Source organism: Onychostruthus taczanowskii, unplaced genomic scaffold (genome assembly GCF_017590055.1).
Source record: "Onychostruthus taczanowskii isolate IOZ18803 unplaced genomic scaffold, ASM1759005v1 scaffold3, whole genome shotgun sequence".
Taxonomy (NCBI): domain Eukaryota; kingdom Metazoa; phylum Chordata; class Aves; order Passeriformes; family Passeridae; genus Onychostruthus; species Onychostruthus taczanowskii.
In genome coordinates, this window is record NW_024500349.1 from 12,986,872 (window position 1) to 13,014,524 (window position 27,653).

The 27,653-nt window shown below is 38.8% G+C and overlaps 1 protein-coding gene across 4 annotated transcripts in view; it reads left to right on the forward strand.

Annotated features, from left to right (window-relative positions):
- Positions 1-27,653, forward strand: part of CCNY (cyclin Y) — a 118,897-nt gene that overhangs the window by 55,388 nt on the left and 35,856 nt on the right. For 2 of the 4 annotated variants that reach the window (XM_041408680.1, XM_041408682.1), the window contains 2 exons: positions 17,405-17,479; positions 23,157-23,191. In XM_041408680.1, coding sequence (XP_041264614.1) covers positions 17,405-17,479; positions 23,157-23,191 — 110 coding nt within the window. Of the gene's footprint in view, positions 1-17,402; positions 17,480-23,156; positions 23,192-27,653 lie in introns of those variants that run through there. The other 2 variants (XM_041408681.1, XM_041408684.1) reach the window with 2 other exon arrangements.

The following is a 27,653-nucleotide window of genomic DNA, read 5'->3' on the forward strand; positions in this document are numbered from 1 at the left end:
CCTATCAATGAAAACAGACTTTATTGAGAACTGAAAAATTGCCATTTGCCTGAAGACCAGGGCACACAGAAGAGTGATAGATGATGGGAACAGAAGACCTGTCTAACACTTCTGTCACTGGGACTACTGGTGTGGTACTGGTGTCCCTGAATGTTTATTGGAAAAAGGCTAAGGTTCAGCTGGTCCACAGATTTCAGAAGAAGCTGCCAGCAACAGTGACGTCAATGTCAGTTCTGGTGACTGTGTTTTACAGTGGCTGATGTGCTGGTATTTGACTGAAACCACTGAAGTTATTGGATAGTATAAATTGGTGTAAATCCATTAACTTTTATTTATGGCAGGACTAAGCTCAGGCTGTTATATGGATGTCATGCGTGTTGTAATTCTTCTTAATTTTACCGTCTTTGTGGCTTTTGGGTTTTTTTTGGTAGGTTTTTTGATGATATAGAGTGAAGGAACTCAATTGTGATTTCACCTACGTGGATGTGTACTTTGGAGAAACATGCTGTTGAGCTTTTGAATACACAAGAAGTGGCAGGTTTTCAGGCAAGCCTCCAAATCCTTCCCACATATCTGGAGATTATATAATCAAATTGTGTGTGTGTGTTTCATGTTGCTAGGACAAAGTAGAAACAGCAACTTGAAATTCTCATTTTGTATAAGGAGGCTGTGAGGTGCCAAATTTTGCAGCATTATTACAGCAGAAGTAGCAGGGAATTTTTGGGGGGATGGCAAGGATGAAGTACAGATTGGATCCAGACTGGTCACAGGCAGTAGGTAAAGCTGGTCAGAAAAGCCATTTTCTTCACAACTCAGATGTCAATGAGGGGCAGGCAGAGAAAGACAACTCTGTTGCCTTCTAGACAAGAGAGTTTTCTTATGTAGGTTCTCAGAGCCCAGTTGTGTCATTCAAACCATAATACAGCACTGTAAGGCAGTGAGGGAACATTTAAACATCATGGTTTGGGGATTTTTTTGTTTTGTTATGTTCCATTTCTAAATTGCCTCTCTAGTCAGCAATGATCATGATTTACAAAGGGTGGGAAATCTCTTAAAAATGTGTGTCAGAATACAAACCTTACATTGAACATTTTTCTGTATCTAATTTTTACAAACATGAACTTGTGGTAATTTGGAAAACATTGACAAAAATTATTTCACCAAGGTCTTGGGATGTTTAAAAAACAGTAGCAGTTTTGATCTGCATTTACTGGAGTGTTAAAAGTTTATCTGTGTCTCACTGAGCAGTGCTGTTCTTTAGGTGTGTCAGGCAACCTGGTATAGGCACCTGGTGAAGTCAGGATCCAGTCCCTCCATACAGCCAAAGCTTTGTTGAAACTTCACTTTGTTGTTATAGATGCATTATAAGCTGTACATTGAGTACCATGTGTAATAAATATCAGTAAAAGTGTTCACCAAGAGCTACTTCTAGATACTAACTCGAGTTAGCCTGTGGTTTGGCACCTCCCCTGCTGGGTAGGCTTTCACATGATAATAACCCAGATGGAAACTGAAATCTTGTGTTTCTTTCATAGGTTGGAAGTGCCTACAAAATGCTCTGCATTTAGTCCATTTTCAAAAAGAAAAAAGAAAGCAACTTAAAATACAAAACACAAAACCTAAAGCCTCCCTTCCTTTCTACCCAAAAGTAATTTTTTCTGCAGAACTTAGAAAATCTAGTCATTGTTTTACAAATGTTTAATCTATGGCTTTAGGGTAGATCTATACCAGTAGGAAAAAGAAGGTTCATGATAAATTCCTCTTGGGCTTGTCCAGATCCTTAGGCAGTTTGCAGTGGATGGATGTGTATTTAGTGAGGGATGGTACATGAGCATTGTTCCAACCAGAAAAACTGCAGCACGGCAGTGCACTGACCTCAGAGGTAACTGGGGCAGTAACATGGCCTGTAGCAGATCAATAATTGAGCCCTTACTGAACATTTGGTTTGGACTTGTTTCACTTCTGACTACTGTTTTGATTCCTGCAGCTGATGTACAAGACATGCAGTACTTCCCTTTTCTGCTGCTTTCCAGAACTACCAGAAGGACAAATGCTTCTGAGAATGAAGAGCACAGAGGTGCTCTCTGAGGGTGGAAGTCCATATGCTGCCATAAATCTGATGCTGGCTGGACAAGCAGTCTGATTTGGTGGACAAATTAGTTAATGTTAAACTGCGAGGCAGTGACAGCTTTGCTCCTTGCTTAAAAAGTACGTGCTTGCCTGATAAATTCCCAACTTTGGGTTTAGGAAATTCAGATATTTTGGTAGCTCTCAACAATAAAGGACTTATTTGGTTTAATTTAAGATGTTTATTTTACTGGTTTATCAGATTGCAATGTACTAGGATTTTCATGTGACTTGTCCCTGAAGTTCTGCCTGGCCTTCTCACCTGTCTCCTCCGTGAGCCAGTGGCAGAATAATAAAACAGGAACATAACAATATTTGCCTTAAGACTCCACCCTGGGCATTCCCTGAGGTGTTACTATGCACTTTCTAAATATTAGTGAATTTGTCTTCTGGGAACCTCTCTAATCCCTTTTGAACCCATTGCTACTGTAAGAACTTCAGTGGTGTGTGGAAAGTTGTTACACAACATTAATCTTGCTGAGGAGCCTCCTCCTTTTATGTGATTTGAGTATGCCCATATCTAATTGCATTTTTCCCCAATTCCTACGATGTATTTCTTGAGAAGTAATATTCAAAGCTCATAATATTGAAGAGGAATTTTGAATGTTTTTTCCTGTCTGCCCCAATTTTTGCATTTATCTACATCTACCATTTTGTCAACCAGTAACTAAGATATTTTTCACAGTTGATGCTGTTTGTGATGTTGTGTCCTGTTATCTGCAGACTTTGCCATCTTATTAAAATCACTTAATGGTTTTGAATGTATTGAAAAATAATAGAGAACATTTGTTGAAAAGTGGCCATTTCAGCCTGTGCTTTCTTTCCCGTCATTTTTGCAATTTGTGCCTGGTCTTTCTGAGCACTCAGTGTTTGCTTAATTTTAGAAGCAAGTGGCCTTGTTAATGCCTTTTGTTAGTCTTAAGCTGCACCAGAGGAGGGTTAGGTTGGACATTAGAAGGAATATTGTTGGAGAAAGGATGATGAGACTTTGTAATGGGATGCCCAGGGAGTTGGTGGAGTATTTAAGGAAAGACTGGACTTGGCACTCAGTGCCATGGTGTAGACATGGTGGTGGTTGGTCATAGGTTTGACTTGACGACCTCAGAGATCTTTTCTGACCTAACTGGTTCTGTGATTCTGTCTGTGTATCTGCCAGATCTTCCTTATGCATACATTTTCTATCTTGTTCAGGATAGGATTTCAGAAAGTCTGAGAGATGTAACCTTCCATTACAAAAGCCTGCTCAGTTGTCCTGCTCTGTATCTGGATTCTTTCAGTATCAGGACACCATTGTTAAAATTAGGTTCTTCAGAAGAGTAGAACCTCCAGGTAAATATCACATGTTAATTTTTCAGGGGACTTCTGAATATATGAAGTTGTATTTTTTTTCACTTTTAATGGGCAGTCAGAGTTGGATTTGGTACCTGCTTGTGTACATACAATACATGCCAGTAAAACCTCTCCTATGATGTCAACTGACATGTTTTAATGAAAATACCTCTGATAACATTTGAGACGAGGAGCTGCTGTCCTGAGTAAAATGGCTCACTGTCTCTAATTTTTTTATTGACAGATTAGACTTAGACCTTTGAATTGGAAAAATTTCATGTCTCCTTAGCAATTGCTTAAACATTTAATCTGTGGTGTGACTAGATGCGTTCCTGGCAGCTGTACAAATCACTAATGATGTGGTTATTCTTCCCTGTCAGTAGATTCCCTCAATAGATTGTCTTGGAGGAGACTTGATGAAATCAGTCTGATTAGCATGCTGCGTTAGGTATTCTCTTTTCTGATTTAATACATTGTCTTTCTGATTCTCTTTTCTCATAGCAACTCCTTAAACCAGTGTTCTAGGTTCACGTGTGGTGGTTTGAGCTGTTCTGTGGTAGCAATTCACTGTTGCTGCTTTCGGTGTGTCTAGTAGGTTGTGCACAGGTCTGAATTTGGCAATGAACATTTGAACACATTTAGGGCAAAAATAAAAGGCTCAGAAGAATTGAACTTGGTGAATTAAATTAGCATTTCCCTGGCAGGCAGTAATAGGAAGTGTTTGTTCAAAAATGCTACATTGCATATGGGCTGACATTTGAATGTATTTTTCCAGTAGCCTTGGTGCCTGGAACAGTTCCCATAATCTGGAAGTAAGATACTGCTTAATAAGTAAGCAACTCATAGTGTCAATGTGAGTAGTAAGAAGCATGACTGGGTTAGTGTAGTGCCTTATTTTATATAATTATATTCATATATAAATAGTGTAGTGTCTTATTTTATATAATATATATTAATTAATTTCCTGGTAAGTTTGTCAATAAATGTATCAGGGAAGATAAGGGAGGTTGGACTATGTCCATCTCTGAGTCTGAGGAAGTATAGAGACCAAATTGTTTGATGATCTTACTTGACATTTTAGTAGGTCCTCTCCTTAACCTGGAAAGCTTCTTGGGGCAGCAGGTTTTTCTAAAAAAAAAGGATCCAGATGTTCAAGCAAACTTAATGTATACTCATGGTTTTGAGAAAAGGCTTAAAAAATTAATGAAGAGAAACTGATTCTGGACCTTTCAAGATTAAACAGAGTCAAAGAAATTTAGTCCATCTTTCCCAGATTTCTTGTATGCCCATATGTTGTTTTTCAACAGGATTCCTGCCCTGCCTCATCCTTTACTGAGAATGGACTGTAAGTAATGCATCAGTCAGTGCAGAGAAGGAGAGCTTGTCTGTAGGAATCCAGTGTGATTTGTTGGTGAAATAGAGATTGTATATGGAGGACATCAAGAGAGAGTGGGATGTGAGGACAAAGAGTTCAGCTTCATTCATAATGCATAGTGAGCAGCCAGCAGCCTGTCCTGGGTGACTCAGTCAAATCATAAATCTCTTGGTTTATAACCAAGAGAAGAGTAATTTGTGTCAACCTTAGCTGACTGCATCTTGGTTTAGACTGAGTTTGTCACCACTAGTTCCATGTATAGACTGTGGAAGAGGGTCCGTATGTCCAGAGTATGTTGTGTCTGTTCTATCTCAGACATTTCTTTTAGGATTTTGTGAAATAGGTGCTAAACAAATGCACTTTAGAAGTGCATACTTTGTTTATTGAGGGGCAACTGGATGATTAGCTCTGAGTTCAACATCTAAAAAATAACTCTAAAGTTTGGACAAGATACTCCTGTGATGCCCTAAGTATGTGCTCTTCTTTTTCTGCCTGCCTAGATGGATGCTTGGAGTCAATTCTACAGAGCTGTGGGCTAAGTGCAGAATGGCACTGGGATTTTAATGGGGCATTTACTTTATTCCTTTACCTCAGTTCTTCATCTGTAATGGAAGTAGCAGTAACCCTTCAACTTTTTTGCCCATGCTACACATAATTTAACCTTGCTGTGTGACTTTTCCTTGTAGTTCTGTTTCACAGTGCCTCTTCCCCGTTTTACCAATAGCACAGGTACCCCTTTTCTGGGTTTGATCTGTAAGGTTTTATCTGCCTGGATTTAAAATGGCTGCATGATTTGATCAGGTCAGCCTCAAGACTTGAGTACTACATGTGATGGCTCCTGACTTGGGGGGGGAAAAAAAAACCAAATAGGAAATTGCTTTTATCCTTTTTTCAGTTGTCCAGGGCTTTTCTCAAGGGCTGGAGAGGTGTAGGATATTGAATCTCAAACAAGTTTCTGCATTGTGGCTGGGTGTTACTAGTCCTGGGCATTGGGCCAGTGTAATCTCAGAAGTAGTTTCATGTTTGGGACAAGGACAGAACATTTCTGTAGGATTTTGACTTTAAAGTAAATTTAAGACCTTTCTGTCATTGTTTAGAGCTATTCAGATATTCAGATTAATATGTTGAATCATGATAAAGATGGCAATGTTTGAGGATGCCATAAATTTCCAGCAAATAAAAAAATATATAGTTTTTTATCTCACTGGAAATAGTAGCTCCTATAGTGACAATTCATAATATATTCAGTTGTTGTAAGGTGCTTCCTCAAGTTCAGCACTTAATGGCTCTGAGCTGACTCTTCTGAGAGCAGATGTTTATTGAAGAACAGAAAGATTTAAAATAAATGTCGATTAAAGATCTGTATCTCTTTTCTTCAGAGTTCAATTATCAATTTCCTTCTTCTTGCTCTTTTTTGTGTGCCTGGTGTGTGAGATGCATGAGTGTGGAAGTTGCAAGGGTTTGGGCTTTAGAGGGTGTAGTGTCTGGAGTCTGGGTAACAATGACATGGCTGCATCAGAAGTGGATACCTGTTCAGGAATCAGTTCTGCCGTCAGCCTTCAGTGGGACTGAGCACAACAGCTCAGTAATGCACACGTATGCATGGGCTTTAACTGTGTATGTTTGTGGGCCTTTGCATACATTGACAGATGCAGAGATTCGCTGATAAGAGAGGTTTGTAATATCAGTTGACTTTCAGTTTTAGGTGATAATTTGTATGTGATTTTGACACTGTATCTTGGTAGCTTGGTGATTTGGTTGCCATGTGAATGCAAATCTGCAGGGAAAAAACTGGAAGCCTGTTATTGTAGTTTGCCAAATATCCTCCTCAGAAAAGATTACAAGTTATATTTTTGCATATTAAAAAAGCAGCTGCTGTCCTTGAAGTCAGAAATGTACCTTTGCAAGTGTAGTACAATACACTTGCATTAAATTTTCCGAGAAACCGGGGTCCATATTTTTCTCTTTGTATTTCACAGATTACCTACTTACTTTAACTTTGGGTCACACAGCTCAGTGGGGAAGGAAAAGAAAAGAAGAGAGCCTGGAAAGATGCCATTTTCACTGGCACTTCTAAAAATCATTTCTGTAAGGGAATGATGAAGGATATACTCGTCCTACCCTGCTGGGCTGGTGTGAGAGCTCCTCAGACCTTCAATCAATATCATAAGATGCCTTTTTCCAGATGTAGAGTTGAGCTGCAGCTCAGGCTCCTCTGCCCTGGTTTGCAGAATATAGTGAATCTTTAAAGTTATGCAGTTTCTTACTGATTTGTGTGGCAATAATGTCTGTCTTATGAGGAATGGTAAAATGCACGGACCTTGGTGCAAAGCTGCAGGTAATGCTTAAATTTAAGATTCAGACTCATAATATCAGCTGTGAAATGATAGTGATTATGCTACTAACTTTGTACTGATCTTTGTCTTCAAGCAAAATTGCTTCACTTTGCTGTAGGTTAACCCAACACTTCTGCTGACTGGTATTGTGTGTTTGGCTCAGTGACAAAAATCCCCTACCAGCTGCTAACCTCTAGGTTAAATTCATGGCAAGAGCACCTGGGTTTGCAGCCAGCCTCTCTTGGGGCATGGATGGCTTAATGTCTCTTCCTGTGAGAGCATGGTAATACTGTTTGAAACAAGTGAAATAATTTGGTATAGCATCAGCTGGTGTAATTTGTTTAGGTCAGTGATGATACTGTGTTTAAAAGATTTTACGTGTGTCAAGTAAGTATCATAATGAGTGGTAACTGAATCATAATGTAATTGTTTTCTGATACATTTATGTGAAGAAAAAATAACTTGGCTTTTTTTAATTATTAATGTTTTTAAAAGTCTTTCACAATGCTTTATGTTCCCCTCTGTCAGTCTGCCTTTGAACCTAACAGGGCAGAATAAATTAATTTTAAATTGGTGTCTAAAGTTAAGTAAAAGTGTGTTAGGGAAAAAGCATTTATAGTGCTCAGTGTAACTGGACATTAGAGAAATGCATAAATTTCAGTTTGGGATTAATAGGACAGTGGCTTAGTTCCTTTTGTTGCTACAGGTGCCTAAGTGGAGCATGAGTGATGTTGGCAAAGCAGGCAGTAGGTAAGGTGTTGATAAATCCTGCTGGAAACAGGTAATGGAGCAGTTCAGGTGGTGACATTCTGTTGTTTTTTGTAGAAATGTACTTGGAGTGGTGAGACACCAGCCTGTATTCCTGAAGGTGGGCACAGTGATAGGATCACATCCAGTGTGCTCTAGCTGGCACTTAAACAAGGAAGGTTAGTAAGAGAGAAGGTAGAACTGGGAACTTGAGTACTAGGTTCTCAAGTACCCACAACTGTGGTCTAGTAACAAAATGAAAAGGTTATCAGTGAGAAAATGAGCAGTGATGGGCAATGTGCAGCAAAGCCCAGGAGTGCAAAGCAAGACGCTATTAAAATGGGCACTGGAGCTTCTCTTCCCAGCCTACATTACTTGAAGGCAACTATATACTATATGATTACTGGGGGAAAATAGGTTTTGTGGAACTGTTCTTGTCTATATTACTTATAGAGTGGACCATGCAATATTTAGAGTGGACCATGCTTCTGAAACAATGAGAGCAAGCCTTAGCCCATGTTTGTACTCTAACAGCAGAACTGAAATGCCACACACATTCCTTGCCTTTTGGTGACACGTGTTTAGAACAGTTTTTCTTGGCTTCAGCTGTGTGTCCATGACAGTGTGCTCACCCAGATGGATTGAGGCAGGTGTCTGTTTGCAGTTCTGAGACCTTTGAGGGAGGCTGCTGCACCTGCTGGGTCTGGCTCAGGCCACCCCTGTCTGCTGGGCTGAAACCTGCTCTGTGCTCAGTGCCAAGGGGTCAGGAGCAATGGGAGCTCTGGTGTGTGATGGACTCACAGGACTCCACTTGCTGTCCCAGTGCAAGCTTTTCATTCCAAAAGCCATGTTACACAATCTCAGTATGATGAAAATGGTCCTAGAAGGAAATGACCCTCACTGGACAGGTCTTTAATTTCTGCTGTGTGCAAACCTTGAAACATGTTCCAAAGACTTGGAACAGTGCAAAAGGAAAAACTTGAAATTTTTATACCCTTTTTTTCCCTTTCAGTCCTTGCTTCTCTAGGGCTGCTTGAAAATTTGCATTCCATTATTTATATAGCTTACTTTTTAAAAGAGTTGAATAAATTTCAGTGGTTTTTTAAGTCTGTTTTGACTATCAGTTCTTCTTTGGTACAATAAGAAGAAAAAAAGGACTGAGTAATACACTTGAATTTCTCTTTTACCTTTTCATCACTAATTTCTACAGTTACCCAGCCTAAATTTATCTTGATCAAATTTACTACTAGGGTATTAATACAGGCTGAAAGACTTAAAAAGTTTAACTTTAAAAGCATACTTAGAAATCTTTCAAAGCAGGAGCATATATTCTTCCAGCTGATATTTGTTTTCACATTGGTATTAATATCAGTATACTTTTTACTTAGGTTTTCTCTATGATTCTAACTTCAACAAGAAATAGTATTTAATGTCTCCATCTTAAGACATTGCCATTCAAGAAGAGTTTTTATTCTCTTAGGTCTTTGCTATGGAACTTGGGTTGCCTGAAGGTCATGCAGCTGTATTTGAAGCACTGTCTTTGTAGGCTTCATTGAACTGTGTAGCCTGTCAGTGATAATACTGTCCCTGGAGATATCTTAAAGACTGTGCTTGTGGCACTTAGGGACATGGCTGGACCATCCAAGTGGTGGACTTGGCAGTGCTGGGTTGATAATCTTAAAAGTTTTTTCCAACCTAAGTAATTCTATGATTCAGTGATTCTATGTTGTTCTCAAAAGCCAGAGGAACAGTATTTGAGTATGATGGAAATACATGTATGCACAGTCATATGTGTTGTGTTAAGCACTTTTTACAGTGGACAGTTGTATTTAAATAAGGGGAATGCTCCTGATTTAACAATAGCTCAGAATTGTTGCTCTCTTCAGTCCTTGCTGAATTCTGCCTGTAATGGGGAGAAATAGTCTTTTCCTTTCTATTTAAGGAAGGGAATGGAGAAGTGTTTGCATCAGTAATATTTTTTCTTGTCTTTTTCTGTCTTACATATCAGTAATACTTTTAAAATTAATTTTGGTTACATTTAAATCAAAAACTAATAAGTGCAGTACTGGAATGTCTGAAAAATTTCCATGAGATGGAAGAGATTTATTTAATGTATCTTTCATGTTCCAAATGTAAGGAGACATTAAGCAAGTGACTCATGTATCATGTAATGTCAGATCATTTAATTTTCTCTTGAAATGTGTCTAGTTAGTTAGGAGAGACTGCTGTGTAAGGGAAAGCAAATCCTGGTAAGTGATACAAAACTAAAAATCCTGGATACAAACTTTGTATTTCACCCTGTGGAAAGTTATATCTGTGATTTGCTTCTAGAAGAGAAAATAAATATAGCTGTGCTCGTAAGAAGTGCTCTGGGCTGTCACTTGGCTGACTGGTCAGGCATAACTGTACAGAAATGAGCATTATTTGCCACAGAGGGTTTCTTTTATTGATGAAGTCTCTCTGCCTCCCTCGAAAACTGAGAGCAGAGCAGAGCCTGGAACAGTCACCATGTAATTGGAACTTGCTGAGAAATGTCGTGCCCGTCGTTTGCTTGGAATGGTAGACAGAGAATACCATAGCTCCAGGGTAGCAAAGATCACATCCAAGTTTTTCCAGCAATCTAGCCAAACCTGAAGGAGTTTATGCTTCCAGCCAATTGGCTCTTGAAAGCCTTCCAAATTCCAACTTTCTTTTCTTTTAATAATCCGTGTTAAACTGTACTGGGACATGATCACAAATATTTGTTCTTGCAAGAATACTGCATGCAGCTGAGAGGCATCTTCATTTGTGGTAGGTTGGTTGCTGCTTAGATTAGACTTGCAGTATTGTAAAAAGTTACTGCTGGATCTTGTGGTCTGATACTGCTGAATCTTTATGCTGTGATTGTGTGGTGTTTGAATGACAGGAGGTGAAACTTCTATAATGGATCTCACATCTTGGAAGTTTTAGTGTAAAAGCTGGTGCAGTTACTGTTACTAGCCAGCGAAGTCAGCCTATACAATTCAGTCTTGTTTGGGTTGAAAGTTGTGAAAACTTCTGAACAGAAAGCACCCCAGTGCTTTATTTATTTATCCCAGTGAATTGTTTTAGTCACAGTGTTTGGTGCATCCCACGTTTTGGAGACATTGATGTACAGAAATCTCAAATGGAAGCTTTATTGCTAGATTGAGTCATAGGACTTTCCAAGTGTAAAGTTGTATCATACCTCTTTTGTATAAATTATGGTGCTTTAAAATAAAATTTAAGATTATGGATAATAATGGTGAGAGTTTTTCAGTCTTGTTTCTTTACTCTCTGTTCTATTTTAGCCTTTGTTTTTAAAAAAGCTTCATTTGACTAGAGAAAGATGAGGGAGATCCTCTTAGCTGAGGTGTCCTTTTGACTCTTACCAACTCCTGAGGAAATGCTAATAACATAATAATATTTAAGGGAGTATTTTCATTGTTGTACTCATGGCTAATTGCTGGCAAGTGAGGAGAGCAGCCCACTAGAGTAAGAAAATAGCAGAAAGGCATAAGATGTAATGAGACTTTTGGAATTTATTTCAGCATTTTTTTTCTAGGTTCAGTGTTGGGGAAGCTTCTCTCCGTCTGTGCCTGGAGAATACTGTTTCTGTTTCTCTTCCACAGATGACATCAGCTCAGTCCTATGGGCTGGCACAGTGAGAGCAGGAGCACCAACCTCAGTCTCTGCCAGCTGGACAAATCACCCCTCAGGTGCTGCTGGTGCTGAGGTGGGGCATGGGCTGGGAGTCAGAGCTGTGCTGGGTCCCACCCGGGTCAGGGCACATGGAAAGCTCTGCCTTTGGCATCTCCTGAACGCTGTCCCCTTGGCTCAGGTCACCTGGGCTTCCCTTTCCCTTTGCTCCTGTGCTCCTGATTGTTTCTCTTCTGTTCTGACACACTTCCTTCCTGGGAGAGTGTAGGGCTTAGATATTACTCACGGCTTGCATTCTTGTAATTGCTCAGTAAGAACCTTTGTGGTGTTTTTGTTGTTTTCCACCCACTACAGGCAGTCACTGTAGTGTCAGGCTGTGGGTGGAAGAAAGATGACAAAAAGTAAAGAAATTTGTGTGGTGTCTGGTCAGCTCAATTTCCTCTGCAGCATGCCCTGGACAGGTCTGTTCTTACCTCAAGTCCCTTTTTAAGACTGTTTTAAAAACTAATCTTACAGGATGAAGAAACATGGATTAATTTAATTTTGAAGCATATGATAAGTCATTAATATGGGACACTATCTCTTTCCTAAATGGTAGTGGTGGCTGTGCAGTGGCAGTGATAGCCTCTGGTCTCAGGGGCAAAGGGAAGGAAGGAGAGAATTTCACCAGGTTATTTAAGAATTGAGTAAGACTAAAACCAGGGCTTTACTCAGCTTAGACTTTATTCTGTTATCAAATCAGTATCAGAGCTTTGGTGGTGCAAACTTACCTTTCATTGTTCAAAAGGAAGGAAATAACATCTTATTTTTCTAACAGAATAAACACATTTTCAGACCTGCTCCCTGTGCTGCAGCCCACGTGCACTGTTAGAAAAGCAGCGACTGTGTTGGTTTTTCCTGTTTGTGTCACGCAGAACCTTTGATGTGTATTGCTCAGAAGTTAGTTGCTACAGCACCCATCCTTCATTCTCTTGTCATGCCCTCTCCTATCACAGTAAGACTCATGAGGTGAAGAAGCAGTTGGGTTTTTTGTTGAAGTTTTACCACAAAAGATTTAGTCTCATCCTTTACTGTTTTTATCTTGTATAATATATTCTAACCACAAGTTTGAAAATGTACCTCTTTCTGAAGAATTGCAGCAGAGCTTGGTGCAGTTTTAGAAAGTTTACAGATGTGCCACTGGGATTTGCTGAGCTTTTGTGCTTAATAATTTAAATATTGCTATTTCTGAAAATTTTATAGACCTTGGGCTTGAGGCCCCTGGGATCATCTGATCTGACCTGCATATGAATCATAAGCAAGTAACTTGCATAAGTTATTCTTAAATTGAGCCCAAATACTCATGCTGGACTAAAGCCCAAAGATGTTTGGCTGAAGCAATCTTCTCAAAAAGGAAAACATCAAGATAAGTTGAGTGCGTGTTCCTTGGGTGTGGAGCTTCACTGCCTGATTGTCCTCCCTCTTTTATCATCCAAGGTCATAATTAAGATCTTTCTTTCTGCTTTCATTTTCCACTGTTTTTGTTATATTGTGTGCTAGATTGGAGAGAGCTTTCAGTAGATATCAAGTTTTATGTGAAAAGCAGACACCTCATAGTTTTCCTTTTTCTTCAGCTGTAGTATCAATACTCTAAATTGAAGGCATTTTCAGCAGTCTGTCACTCTGGAAGCTCACCTCTACACTCATCTAAATTTTATTCTTATTCTTTGCTCTTTAAAAAGTGCAAGCTGAGGCTGTGTTCAGTTAACAAGACACAAATCGTGGATTGGCGATCAGTAATGTGTTTTAAGATCTTGCTTTGAGATTTAAAATCTTGCCTGGGCTTTAGCCCAAGTCTGAAGCCAAACTGTTTTACAGTTTGCTTCTTTTTATGGCCATATTTGAATGCAGCTGCTGTAGCTTTAGGACTTAAGTGTCTCATAGTGTACAGGATGAATCTTGTTGGGGTCTTCTGGTGGTTGTCTTTAACTTCAGCACAGTTATGTACCAAATTAAGTTATATGCACAATCTACACTTTTTTTTTTTCTCAGAGTGATTTTATTTTGATGTGATGCATCAAAATGGCCATTATAAAAACTGTTAATATGGTTGCTGCTAAGCAAATAAGAGAATGCAATCTTGAGTACATTTGCCTGCATTTGTGTCTATTTTTGTCCAAATCCTCCAAAATTGTGTGAATTCTGTTAGACACATGATCTCTTATTTCAAGTGTGTGTGAGTCTGACTTTGCTTTGGCTAACCAAAAATTAGGTTTAATTTAAATATGCAACTATCAGCCAGTCTACAGATATAGATATGTGCCTGTGTACATGTATTTAAAGACACAAACCTTTGGTTCCTAATCTTTAGAAGACAAAAGCCGTGAAATTTTCATGGGGTACCTTTAGTAATGAAAAAAAAAAAAAAAAAGGCAAAAACCAAAACAAACTTGGAAAAGATATAGAAAAGCATTCTAATTCTGTTTAACAGAAAGGAAAGATTTGGACAATCTACGAGACCATGGCTTTTTCTGTTTTGGAGTGCTGGATAACTCTTGGAAGAAGTACCCACTGTTATTTCATTTGAAGGCTGTGATGAGTTGCAGAGCGGACTGATAGTAATGAAGAACATTTTTGTGCAGGTTTTGAGACTTAAAATTCTGGCTTTCATTTTTCTCTCTTTTGAATAATAGGCTATTACTTGTGTGAGTTTAAATCTCTTTTTATCTTTGTATGTTTCATAACAAAATCGGTAAACCTTTCCAGTTATGGCTGGTTTTCATGGTACTTTTCAAATACTAAAGAAAGAACTAGTAATAACTAAATGACTAAAGAAAGAACTATTAATAACTGAAAGAACTAGTAGTAACACAAAAGAAGTATGAATATCCTATTTTCTTTAGGATGGAGTTAACCTTTTTTATGGATAATGCACCTTTCCTTTGGTGATGAGTTACTAGCTTTAGATATTTGTGTATCATTTCTGTAATGTGTTTTGTAGTGACAAATCGGTCAGGAGTTATTGTCATATTCAAAAAGACATTTGTTTTAATGTTGTACAATGAATTAAGACATCTGAGAGCCACCAGAGACTGAAATGTTACATGTTGTGAATGATTCGTTGTAATGCTCCAGTGTGCCAGCAGTGGTGGTCTGGAGTGATGTGGTGCTACAAGTGGGATGCTTGGATTTGCCTAACCCTTTTTCCTGGAGGAGCTGGGAGGGGCCCAGTTGCAGGTGCACACCAAGCAGTGCTTGCTTCTGCCTTCAAGACCTGTGCTGTTCATCAGAGGGTGTGGGGAGCCAGCCCCTCTCAGCAGCATCTGTCCCCTTCTGCCACGTTGTGCTGGGTAAAACAGGCTTTGCCTTTGCCCATAACCATGTTCTCCTCTCCGAGTTCTGTGCAGGCAGTTTGAGAAGGACAGATGGATGTGTTGGTCGTTGCTGTTGCTGGGGAGGATGTGAGAGAAGGGATGTGGAGAGAGGAGCATGTGTGCTGCTCTGTAGGGTTCAGTGGTGGGAAGGAGCCACAGTTGCTCCCTGGTTGTGGACCATTGGCTCTGCCAAGATAATTAAAAATCCCTGGACTGTTCTCTGCAGCTGCTGAGATGGTGTTTTGCTGGCCTTCTTTCACCTCCTGTCAGAAGAATAACAGTTTGTGTAAGAGACAGTGCATTTTGGTAGTTCATGCTTTTTTCAGACAGACTTTTAAGTCCTCTGTTGGTTTACTGCTTCTGCAGAATAGCACCTTGTAACACAAACATCTTTGGGAGATGCGACTTGACTGTAAGATGTGGCAATTGGTTTTCCTTTCTTTTCAGCCCTGCAAACAAACTGTGAGCCTGTACCAAGTTGTTATTTTTGCTCAAGTAGATAATTTTCTAGGCTTGAAAGCAAGAAGTGCTTTTCTGGTTTTCTGTGTTTTGCAAGCTGGATTCAGTTTTGTGTTCCTGATCCTATTTTATTGACTGAATTTGCACTTGTGTACTTTGAAATGGTCGCAGAAAAAATATCTGTAGTGTTTTAAAAAAGAAAGGGCTCCTTTTTTTTTTTTTTCTGGTGATGTATTGTGCTGAAAAAAGATTAAGAGGTTGACAAAAGATAATATATTTTGCATTTTTAAGTGCTGATTACTCTGCATGTAAGGAAAAACATCTTGAATACAGCTTAACAGAAAAACCATCCTGAAATGGAAAACAGTCTATACCAGCATTGTCTATGTCAATGGGTGATTATTTTTTTCTTCTGTATGTCTGAATAAGATGCATAGAGTAACATGAAAACATTCTAGTTCATAGTTCCTTGAAGTCAGAACTCCTAACATAAGATGACATTCTTAGGATCTTCTCCAAACTTGTCTGTGATTTTTGGGACAATCAAAATAGCTTTCCCTTGAAATCCCTAGATTCTCTTTCCTTTTTGGCATGGATGATAATGATAATAGTAATAAGAAGACCATTTGCAATGGAGAAGTTGCACTTCTGCATTTCTCAGTTCTTCCTTGTAGAAAGAAGATCAGGTATTTTCCAGAAGCTGCGCCCAGGTTTCCAGCAGCATGTCAGGCTGCTCATCTCATGGGCTACAGAATGCAGGGAGGTGAAAAGGAAACCAAGAGAGCATGAAATGGAAAAATACAAATAGAACGTGCATTTGTAAAGAGGTGTGTGGTGAGGAGGAAAATGCAGGAAAGTGGAAGACCTAGTAAATTATTAAATAAAAGGGCAAGGAGAGCAGGGAAAGGAAAAGCTACAGGGAAAGCTGTAGACAGAAGAACTTGACCGTGGGGCAAAATGACTTGGTTTTGTTTTCCTAAGACCTGGGGCTTAATTTCCAGTTTTACTGAGCTTTCACAAGGACATGAAAGAGGAATGAGACAATTGTAGAAATGCTGGGATAATGACAGAAGATAAACATATCAATGCTCCTATGTAGTCTCACATAAATGCCTGCTTAAAATGCAAGTTGGAGATAGAGAGAATGTAAGAGCTAAGGTTGAGAAGGCCGCACTGGAAAGCAAGGAAGTGCTAAAAAATCATGTACTATTTTAGTAGCATGTTTTCCAGTGGATACAGGCCTGTAAGCTTTAGCAAATTGGTAGTAGAGTGGAATCTGGGGACAAATAAATTCAATGGATTTTAACATTGATAAGGAAAATCATTCATAGAAGTTTGTATAATGCATGATAGATTTGAATTTGTAACTGGTAAATATCTTTTAGGACTGGTTTGGGGTTTTTTGTTTTTTTTGAGTTCTTTTTCATAGTTGTGGGGTTTTTTTGTTTATTTTTTTAAAGTTGTTACGACAAAGAGAGTGTTAATCTATGGAAGTGCCATGTCTTTCTAATCTTGATCACATAAAACACTCTGACCTAGATTTTACTTGTTTACATTCAGTTCCAATAACTACTTTTTTTAAAATCATGTCTAATCTTGGAAACCTGTCTATATGTAGAGGGTTGTGCATTTGTTTGTAATACTTAATTCTTCAATAGTTATGTATAACAAGCTGTGTTTCTGTGCCAAGCTGTGGCTTTGGGGCATGGTGGGAAGAAAGGGATGGTAAATGGGAAATTCCTGACTTCTTGTGTGCCAGCTTCTCAAGCTGCTTTATCTGTTTTAATCCAAAAGCAGTCCTTAGAACTGAAGTCTAATCCCAAAGCTGTGTTGATGCAAATGATTTGTGTGACAAAAAGAACCACTTGTGCTAAGAAGGATAAAAAAGTGGACCTCAAGATGGATTCTGTTTTACAGTAGCTGCTTAAGTATGTAAACTTGGTGTTACTAAGAAGAATGAGAAAGTCTGTGTCTGGCATTGAATAATCATAAATGGTTTTTGTGCTGTTGTTTCTTTCCAGATTTGAACATGGAATTCAACCCATCAGATCATCCACGGGCCAGTACGATATTTCTCAGTAAATCACAAACAGATGGTAGGTTACTGAATTTATTGCAGTAGTTATCTCTAAACCCTTGGTTAGAATGCATGTGACAGTCCTTTAATAAGTAATGGCCCCCTCTCCCCCAAAAAGAGGCATTTATATGTATCATGTTAGAGTTTTAAGTAGTCACACCTTTAGCTAATTGTCTTGTCAGATCGGTAGTACAAATGTGGGTGAAGCTTAATATAATTGTATTTTAAACATATTTTCTCTAAATCCAAAATTTTTTGTGTAACTGTTTCTTAATTTTTTTTTTAACTCTGAACATTAGGCTTCTGAAAAATGTGTAGAAAATATTTTTTTAGAAAATGCCAGTTTATATTAGCTAAGAAGACATTCCAGGCTTTCTCTGATATAGATTATACTGTAAATGAGTTCAGTACTAGATTGTCTTAACAAAATAACTCCCATCCTACCCAAACATTCTGTCTTCTTCTCCTCTTGTTATGGATTTTATATAATCATGTTGGTCTGGAGTTTAGGTGGTTTTTTTTATACATAGACAAAATGATCTTTAAAATTAATATTGGTTAAACAAGCCTCCTGATAGAGTTAGTAGAATAGAAGCCATTTACTGTGGCTCTTTTGTTCCCTGTTGGACATGTATGATATGTTGGTTTTGAAATAAATGAATAATGGATACAAAACACATTATTTTCTAGCAGGACTTTCAAAGCAATTCCTGAATTTTAATTCTGACTGTTCATCATGAATTCTTTGTCCTCCTTTCTGCTGCCTGTAAATGCTGCTTTTGATTTACATAGTAAATTGCAGTGTCAAACACATCACTTGAAAAATAATGCAGTTTTCACTTGCTGCATATTTTTTGCTAGTTTTTGGGCATGACTAGAACAAAGAGGATATACATTTAGACCCTAATTGAAGAGTTGATTATGTGAGTACCTCCTTTGACCTTGAGATTGTCCTTCTGAATTCAGCCCTGGTTCTTTCAATGCCTCATTATTTGGGTTTGGATGCCATTTACCATACTAATCTGGTTTGGTAGTCTGGCAAATGAATATGGTAGTATTTCCATAGTTGTATTATGAGGATTGATGTCTGTTTTTAGTGAATTTGCTGTGTTTTGAAACTGTCTAATCCCATATGGATGCTACTTGTTTCTTGTTACAGCTTGTTGAAAGAAAGGACAAAATAGACCCAAGTTCAACAACTAAAATTTTGACCAGACTGGATGATTATTCTTACTTGTAATAAGAGCAGTTGAGTTATTGCAATATGGAGTTAATTTTAATCATTTTATAAAAATCTTTATACCTGTGCTAGAGTTGGTCTATGAAGCTTTGTTCTAGTTTAAGTAACGTGAAGAACATTATTTTGAGTAAGAGCAATGAATTTAGGGCAATGTTATGGAAGTGTTATCAATGGGAGTGTAAGATCTGTTCAGCTGTCCTTGATGCACTGGAAAAAATACAAAGGCTATTTTGTTAGTATAAAAATAAAAGGATTCTGCAAACATTTATCTACTGATGTGTTGGCAAGAACCATTGTGTTCTGGTACTAAGCATTTTGCTTGGCTGTACTTTGGGCCTCTTGTTGAACCAAGTGAGCTGTAGGAGTTACCACACTGTTCAAGGGTGTTGGCTAGCCAAAATGCAATAAAGTGCTTGTTAAGAGGAAAATAGAGGGATTTTTTAGGGCATGTAGGGTTGTCATCTAGCAGGTTGCTGTGGAATCTAGGGGACCCCCAAGACTTCTTCAGGTGATGCAGAAGAGGAGAGCTGAGTTGTGTTGAAAACAGCTAAGTTGGACAAATAACTGCTCCATTACTTGAATAGTATTGGGCTGGTAAACCTTCCTGTTGACTGTAAGTGAAAATATTTCTATAGATAAGACCTGTGGACATTTAAAATGCACATTATACAATACACAGAAAGTGAAGTAGCATCAGGATTCAGGGTTTCTTCCAGGATCTGTCTCTGGCTGTGAGCATACATCTCACAGTTTTACAGTGGGAAATGGCCAAGTCCATCACTAGGTGCTAGAGTGACTTGGAGATGTTACCTTCAGACAGTTCCATATCTGGCTTTCTAGTAGCCCTGTGCTCTTTGAGCCTCACTGGTAGTCTTTTGGCATTCCTCTGTTACAAGAGATGTGTTTGATCTGCTTGTGATCAACATGTGAGCCAAGAGCAGCAAATAGAATGAGACAGGATGTGGCATCTCGGTTTATTACGTGGTCTCTAATTGTCTTTGTTCTGTGAAGCCTGGATGCCATGCTAAGCATGTAAATTTTCCTGCCCTCTTAGTCACTAGTCTGAATGAATCCTTAATTACCTGAGCATTCAATGAATCTGTAGAAAAGTTAAAGTCACAATAAGTATTAATTTGATTCCTGGCTAGGTGAGATTTTCTAAATGTTTCCATCTCTTTTGGGGATTTTCTAGGTACTGAATGATATGTGTGGAATTCTTTCTATTTAGGGAGCTGGTACAGAGTATTGCTTGTTATGTTTTTAGCTTCTGTGAGTGCCTTATGCAAGTTCTCCATAATCTGCTGAACTTGGCCAGTGAGCTGTGGGTGACTAGAAACCAATTATTTAGTGGGTTTAATTATTTAGCACTATTTAGGGTGTGGATGTGGTTAGCCCAGGGTTTCCAAACATCACTTCAACAATGGAACTGCCTTTTCTTCATGGTAGCAGGAAGGCAATGTTTGCTCCTCCAGGGTGCTGGTAATGGTGTTTCCTGTCAGTGCTTCCAGCTGTGCCCCTCTCCTAACTTAAATTTTGCTTTACACTTTCAATGTACTGGCTAAATTTTGCAGTAAAGTCTGCAGTGCAACAATGGGCTTCAGACAAAAAAAGATTTTCAAGTTGCATTTTTAGGCAAACAGAAGTGGAGTAAGCTGCTTTTAGTCTTTAATATTAGCTGGGAGCAGTCTTCTGAATTAAAACAAAAATAGATGAGTTACTAACAATGGTTGGTAATTCCAACTTCCAAAACACAAGATGTGTAATCCTCAAGAATTTTGTTTTTGATCCTGATATGATTAACATTAAAATAAGTGTATAGAAATGGCACAGTGAAAGTTTTTATTACAGCACAATGAAAAATACGTATATACATACATGTACACATCAGTGCCTCTGTGTGTATTTCCTCACTCCCTTTTAATTTCAGAGTACTTTACTCCTATTGCAAAAGCTCAACAATAAAAGTTGAAAGTGTCTGCAGCAATAGAAATAAGTCATCGACTGTAGAATGAGGAAAACTGAGTCTATTTGGCAGCATCTCAGGCTCCACTTGAAGATTTCCATTACAACTTTGAAGTTTTATATTGTTTTAAAAAAAGTAGAAGTTGAATTGTTTAGACTGACTCAAAATCTGTTTGACTTCACATCATCAAAACCCCATGCCTGAAACAGAAAATCCTGGAGCTGCAGTTAGGAGTTTATGCTGCAAACACTGGTTACTTCTAACACGATGGTCTGGCCTGCTGCAGACCATGCTGAGTTGCGTGAGCAGCAAAGCGTTTTTAAACTGACTGAAGGCAAGTCATGGAATGACTCTTTACAGTCATTTTGCCCTGTGCAATAATTGGCTTCCCCTTGTTTAAAATGGGGATTGTGATTACAAAAGAATGGTTGTGACAGAATGGGTTTCTACTCTGCTTGACTCCCCACTGGATGTGTTCTGGGGAGAGGTGAGCCTTACACTATGGCAGAGTGAGCCAGAAGCACAGAAAGAAGCATCTGCCTTCCTGAAATGCCTCACCTGAGAGGCCAGGCTAACTGAATTTCTGTTATATGGGGAGATACGGAAAGGAGCTCAGCAGGGTGCTTGCAAAGATGTGCACAAGAAGTGCTTGAGCAGGCAAAAGGGAGGGGTGTGTATAAATATGTTAACATATTCTTCTGGAGACTGGAAATAGCAGATGGGATTGAGCTGTGAGTGACATTCTTGCTTTGGATAGTAGAGGATTGTACCTTCACAGGGGTTTGAATATGGGATACAAATACAGAAGAAAAAAACTAAGGGGAATAAAGGTCATTAAAATGGAATTTGGAGTATATGTGCCAGCTGTCTCAGTAGGATTTGAAGAACTTTGAATGTGGTATAATTATTTGTGATTAAAATTGTTAAATACTTAACTGTGTTCAAAATTTCAGTTAATAGGTGTTAACTTTGAGTTAAGCACTATAGCAGGTTTGCACACAGCTTATCAGAATTGTTTACTGCCTGTACATTGCAATATGTGATACTAGACAAATACTTCTGCTGTTCTTAGCAGTACCTACCATCATTTTGTTGTTCCCCTGTAGATGTCTTACATGTTTTGCTGGTGATAAATGCAGTGTGTGGAACGCAAGTGTAGTGCAGTGTTTTAGCAGGATTTCAAGCAGTTTAACAATTTACTAGATCATCAGAATTTTTCTGCTGTTCCTGTTTAATTCTATTTCTTATACAATGTCCGTAATTGTGGATTTGAGCATATTCTAAGTGACATGGCTAACATCTGTCATGTGTGATTCTCCTTTCTGCTCCCTGGGAGGAAAATTATGTAAGGATTTTTCAAAGTTTTTTCTTATTTTTTTTTCATTTTATGTCTGCATTAAACACAATTATTTCACAGTATTCACACATACAGCCTTGTTTATGTGAGATTGCTTGCTTATAATAAATCACAGATAATGGCTTCTCATCCAACAGGGAATGGACAGGCTATCCTACCATTGTGAACTCTTATTTTGCTAAGTGCATTGGTTTGCATAGCGTTCAAATCATGATGCACCAAAGTGCATTTAATCACCTACAGCATGCAACCATTATTATTTTAATCCTGCAGTTTGATTTATGTGGTAGTTGCCTCCAGAGTTGTATCCTAAATGCTGTGGTATTTTCACTGGAACAGAGCTCCGCAGGCTCTCTATGGGGTGAGTTAATTGGAGAAGTGCTTTAAAAAATGAAATAGAGTATGTATAATCAGCTGTAATAAGCATTTTCCTGACAATTAAGACTTTATACATCTATCTCCCTTTTTGTTGCTATTTACTTTCTGACTGTTTTGGCTAATTGTGGCTTTGACTTGCAACCATTGCTTGTGGTGACTGGTTCATACTCACCAAGGAAATAGATTTTCATTCTTACATCCGACATGAGTAATAGTTTCAGGCTTGTGCCTGATCATTATAGGAGGCAGTGGTGTCATCCATACGGTTTCAAGATTTCTCTGTGGGAGTTAGAGCACAGTAAACTGTGATAAGAATTTGCTAACTCCATGGTCTAGCTGTTTAGGTGCTTTCATACCTGCAAAGTAGTGTGGGCCACTTTGCAGCAAGGTACCTTGCATGAAGGCACTGGTGGCTCAGGAGTACCCACACAGAGAACTGGGGAAGAATGGCCAAGCCACTGCTACCTTGGACTGCAGCTTACTGCATATTAGCTTGCCCATGTGGACCAGCACCTGGTGAAGTATCCAAATGGATGAGAATTTTAACCCATCACCACGCTAGTGACCATAAATGCCTTTATGCATACAGATATGTGTTTCTTCTGTGTTTGCTATATAAATATACTTGGTTAGCGCAAAAGCAATTATAATGTTGCACATAGATAGTCTCCTGTTCTTTTTATTATAAATGGTGTATAAGAAGCTTAATCGGGAAAAATAGTCATGTAATATTTCTATCATATTTTGTGTTTTTGCAGTGAGAGAAAAACGCAAGAGTCTCTATATAAACCACGTAAGTGAAAATGCCTCGCTATGCAGCTTTCTCCTTGTTGTCTATATTATAAATGAGAGTTATCACACGTGATTTCCACATTGCTGAGAGGGTGCTTCACATGTTTGTTCTGCATCAGGATCCTGAAGTGTAGGCCTTGGCTGTTGAGTTAGTGAAACAAATCTGTTGGTTTGAAGACAGCGTTATGCTCACGACCAGTGTGTGTAGGTAACTGGCATCTGGGAAAAAGAGCTGCACACATTGGTATGATTTTTAAAATTACTACAGAATCTCTTATAACTTTAGATTACATTTGTATGCAAGTTTGCATTGGCAGGGAACTACTGCATTAGATATTTACACAGTTGTTTTGAAGTGTTGATGCAAGGTAAATGTGAATTGACATGTGCTACATGCTGAGTACGAAGGCAGGGGTTTGATATCATTATGTACCCTGGGCATTTTTCAATTCAGTTCTCTTCTGTTTGAATCAAATTCTCAGTGAAACTGAGAGCAAATACCCTGTAGCCTGCTTTGGGTACAGGACCAGGTTCTTCACCTCAGTTAGCATTGTTTTTACTGCTGAAGCACCTGGAACCAGTGTGGTTCCAAGTGTGTGAAGCCTTGTGCTGAAATATGTGGAGTCATGGCTCAGTAAAATTGAGAAAGGAAAGAACTAATTGTCTACCAAATGCTATTTGCCTTTAAGGTGAATGGGGAGAAGCTCTCAAGTTTTTCTCTATCTGGAAATATAAGCTGTCATTTTATTTTTATAGCACTACAGCTGCTGAAACAAACAGATGTGGTTTATACCCACTTCATCTCTGTGCTGAGGTGGACTCTTGTCTAGCTTCAGATAAACTGGATTGGGGCACAAATGCAGGTGGATTCAGCTGAATGCTAAAGTGGGGCTCCTAATTGTGATTTACTGCAGGCTCACACCTGCAGAAAAGGAGGGAGCCACGAGAGCAGGAATGAGCTGCTGTGTGGGGTGAGAGGGCAGGACTGCTTCACTTGTTGATAGAATGGGTTGGTGTTGAGTATTTCTAAAACTACTGCATGGCTTTCAAAGCAAGCTGAAATTTTCAGTTTCCCAAGAGATTCTGAGAAGTCATGGGATACTGTGAGGCTTACAAAACCCTTAAAGTTGCCCTCACTAGGTTAGCAGATGTTCTTGGTCCTCATCTTCTATTCCCCTATAAAACATTCCCATTGTTTGTAGTGCATGTGAGGCTAGTTTGCAGAGCAGTTGTCTTGTTATAAAATTACTTGGAAAGCCAGTGTACTGGGTTCCTGTAAAGTTTATAATGTGTGCTCAGTACCAACAATTTCATATGTGAAAATTGTGTTGTGAGTTCTGATTCCTCCAGCAGATTAACAAAGATGACTATTACAGATGCTGCTGGAAGCACCCTATTGCAAACCCTGGTATAAAGTGTTTTTAGGTTAGGCTGGACATACTGCAGAAAAGGGAAGGGTGATCATATCACTGAGGAGTTGTGTTGTTGGGAGCTCACTGTAGCATCATATGCAGTTGATGTGCTAAGTGCAGTACCTCTTCTTAATTTGTTTTGGTTTTTTCCCCCCAAGTACCATTCAAAATATTGGCTGAGGTTGCAGTAGTATAAACTTCCCTCAGTGGTTTACTGCTACCTTAAGTCTTTGTACTTATAAAGTACTTCTTCTGAATGACGAAGCTAAAAATAACCTTTATGAGGCTGCAGTCCTTGTTATGTCTGTGTCTTTACGGGTCAGTTACGCTTTTTAGGCAATACTCATAGATAAACTGTATTTTCAAACATGTCCTGTAATATTTTAAGTTGTTTCTTCAGTGCACCTATGAGTATTCATTCAGCACCTCCTAAATCTTCAGTGTGTTAAACCTGATGTACAATCTGGGTGATCATTTTTGAAGGGGTAGCTGTGACTTGTAACTGGAAACAGTGTTTACATTTTCTGGCTGCAGGGAACCATAATGTTTTTTCTAGACCACCTTGTTGGAAGAAATTGAAGGAATTATTTAGATTTAACAGTTGTATGTGACAAATGATGGGTTTTATTTGCATGGCACAATGGTTTATGATATACTCTATAGATTGATCAATTCTTTTCCACTGTTTCTGAGTGTGTACTAACAGGAGCTATTGCTACTCATCTGTTTCCCTGTTGGTGTGAAGTGCTGGGTCCCCACATCTTCTCTGGAGGAAACATTCCAGAGCACATAAATTCTGTAGTGTTACTATTTTGTCTTTTTTTAAAAGAACTCCTTACCATAATGCAGCACTTTTTTCTTTTGTGGTTTTTCCATGGTGTCATCTTTTTCATTTTTGTTTTTCATGCTCATTCTCCTTTTGTGATAAATAACTAAGATGAGCAACAAAATATTTTTATCTTTTTGTGCAGTATCTGCATAACTGGTTATTTTGCAGGCAGGGTTGAATTTCTCCCAAGTGATATGGGGAGCTGGTTAGAAAGAGAAGTGTCAAGAAAAACTGGGTGGGTTTTTTTTAACTGCTTGCCAAATTCTGTGTAGCAACAGATGAGAATGATGAACAAAATGTAGTTTTGAAATATTACTTATGAAAAAAAAATTAGTATTGTCTCTACCTCATTTAAAAATGCACTTTCTTAGCATGATCACACCACTGTTCTTTTCCTTTCTCGCTTGCTTTTTTTTGGTAGGATATTTTATTTGCCTGAGTAGTTTCCTGTGATCCCCAAACACAAATGGTGGGCTCCTGCTTTGATTTGTTACACTTTGTCAAGAGCTGACAGTTGACATGTTTCAGATTCACCTTGTCAGTCGGTGTGACGGAAGAAGCCAGCAGCTGCTCTTTTTTTTGGGGTGGGAAAAGAATGAAAGGAGGGAGTGAGAGTGCTATGGAGGAGCTGCCATCTCCCAGTCTTCCCACAGAGCCCAAGGACGCACGTGACAGGTTGGGAGTGATGGTGGAAGTTCCTACCTCCAGTGTACCTGATCTGTTTGCTTTCTTCCAGCCTGTTTTAATTCCTAAGCAGCAGACTCTGCTTCTCTTTCCCATTGCACTAGCAGCCGCTGTTTTTTGTTATTTTATGGTTTTTTAATGCTGCCTTGGTGTGCACATGTCTTTTAATCTGCTTAGTCAAGCTGCTGAGAGGGATAAAGATGCAGACTGAGATAGGGGCATTTCCTTTCTCAGAGAAGAGAGATTGCATCAGTGTCTCTGCCTGTACAAGGAAAGCAAACAGGAAGACAGACACGTTTTGTGTTTTTAGAGGAGGTGGAGAAAGAGTGAATCTTTTATTATTGTTGCAGTAGGTAATTCTTTTTACTGTGTTTTTTTTGTAGAGGAAAGGAGTAGGGCGAGGGGAGAAAAGAGGTTGTTTTCTCTTCCAAGTTTTTCTAGAAATGTTCCCTTTCAGACAAGGAGAAAATGCTCTGTTAGCCCAAGTAATTACTTCTCTTCTAGGCAAGATACACATAAAATGAATCTATGTATAGGAGCAGTAATACCCTTTAAAAAGAAGGGATACCCCTTAAAAATAAGGGATGAAAGGAAAATAAGGAAGATAAAGGGTAAGAAAAGGGAAAGAAAATAAAAGGAAGTAATGTCTCACTTTTGCATATTTTTTATTCTGGAGACTCTTTGCCAGCCTTACGTCCTTTCATCATTGTCTTTTCTAGGGATCTGGACATGGCTTGCACTGTTTGCTACCTGGCAACTGGATGTTAAATTCCAGCAAACTAATACTGTTTTTATCATCCCAAGTAGAACAGTTAACATGTATAAACCAGACTTTTTTTTTCATTATCCTGGGGAAAAGTTACTGGGCAACACCCATGTCACAACCCTGGTCTTTATAAGTGACCCTGTGGTGGGTGCTTCACATCAGGGGGAGCTTCTCCCCAGACACAGTACTGGGGACTTGCAGAGAGCAGCTGGGTCTTTTGCTGTACATGTTGAGGCAAGAACAATTTCTATGAGCCTTTTTGCATGCTTGGAATGATGTATGGCACTCCTATGTAGCTCCCAAATTTTCTTGTCAGAGATTGAATAAAGAGGCTGTTCTGCTCCCCTGTTCTAAAACTACTGGACATGTGACTGATAATCAAACACTCTCAACTAGTGATTAATGAGTAAATAAGATACATACTGAAATGGGAACATAGTCTGAAAAGTAGTTTAATCTGTGAAAGCAAAGCACAACATAAAACATGAAATGCTGTTTTCAAGTAGACTGCCTGAGGCTGGCTATTGTAAAGGCTTATAATTGCTGTCCAAATTCCTGAAGATATTTTAATTGACATTCCTTACTTGAAGGGAAGAACAAAATAAACTGAAAGATAGATTAGAGGCTTCTCAGGTGCTCTTGAAGTTCTCCTAGAGATTGCTTAACGTGGCCTTTGCTCCTCTCCGTTGCACAATCACAAAAAAAGCAGGTCTAGAGGGGGCCTTTAAAGGCCACCTGGGCAATTTAGCAGATTCCCTACACTGATGCCATT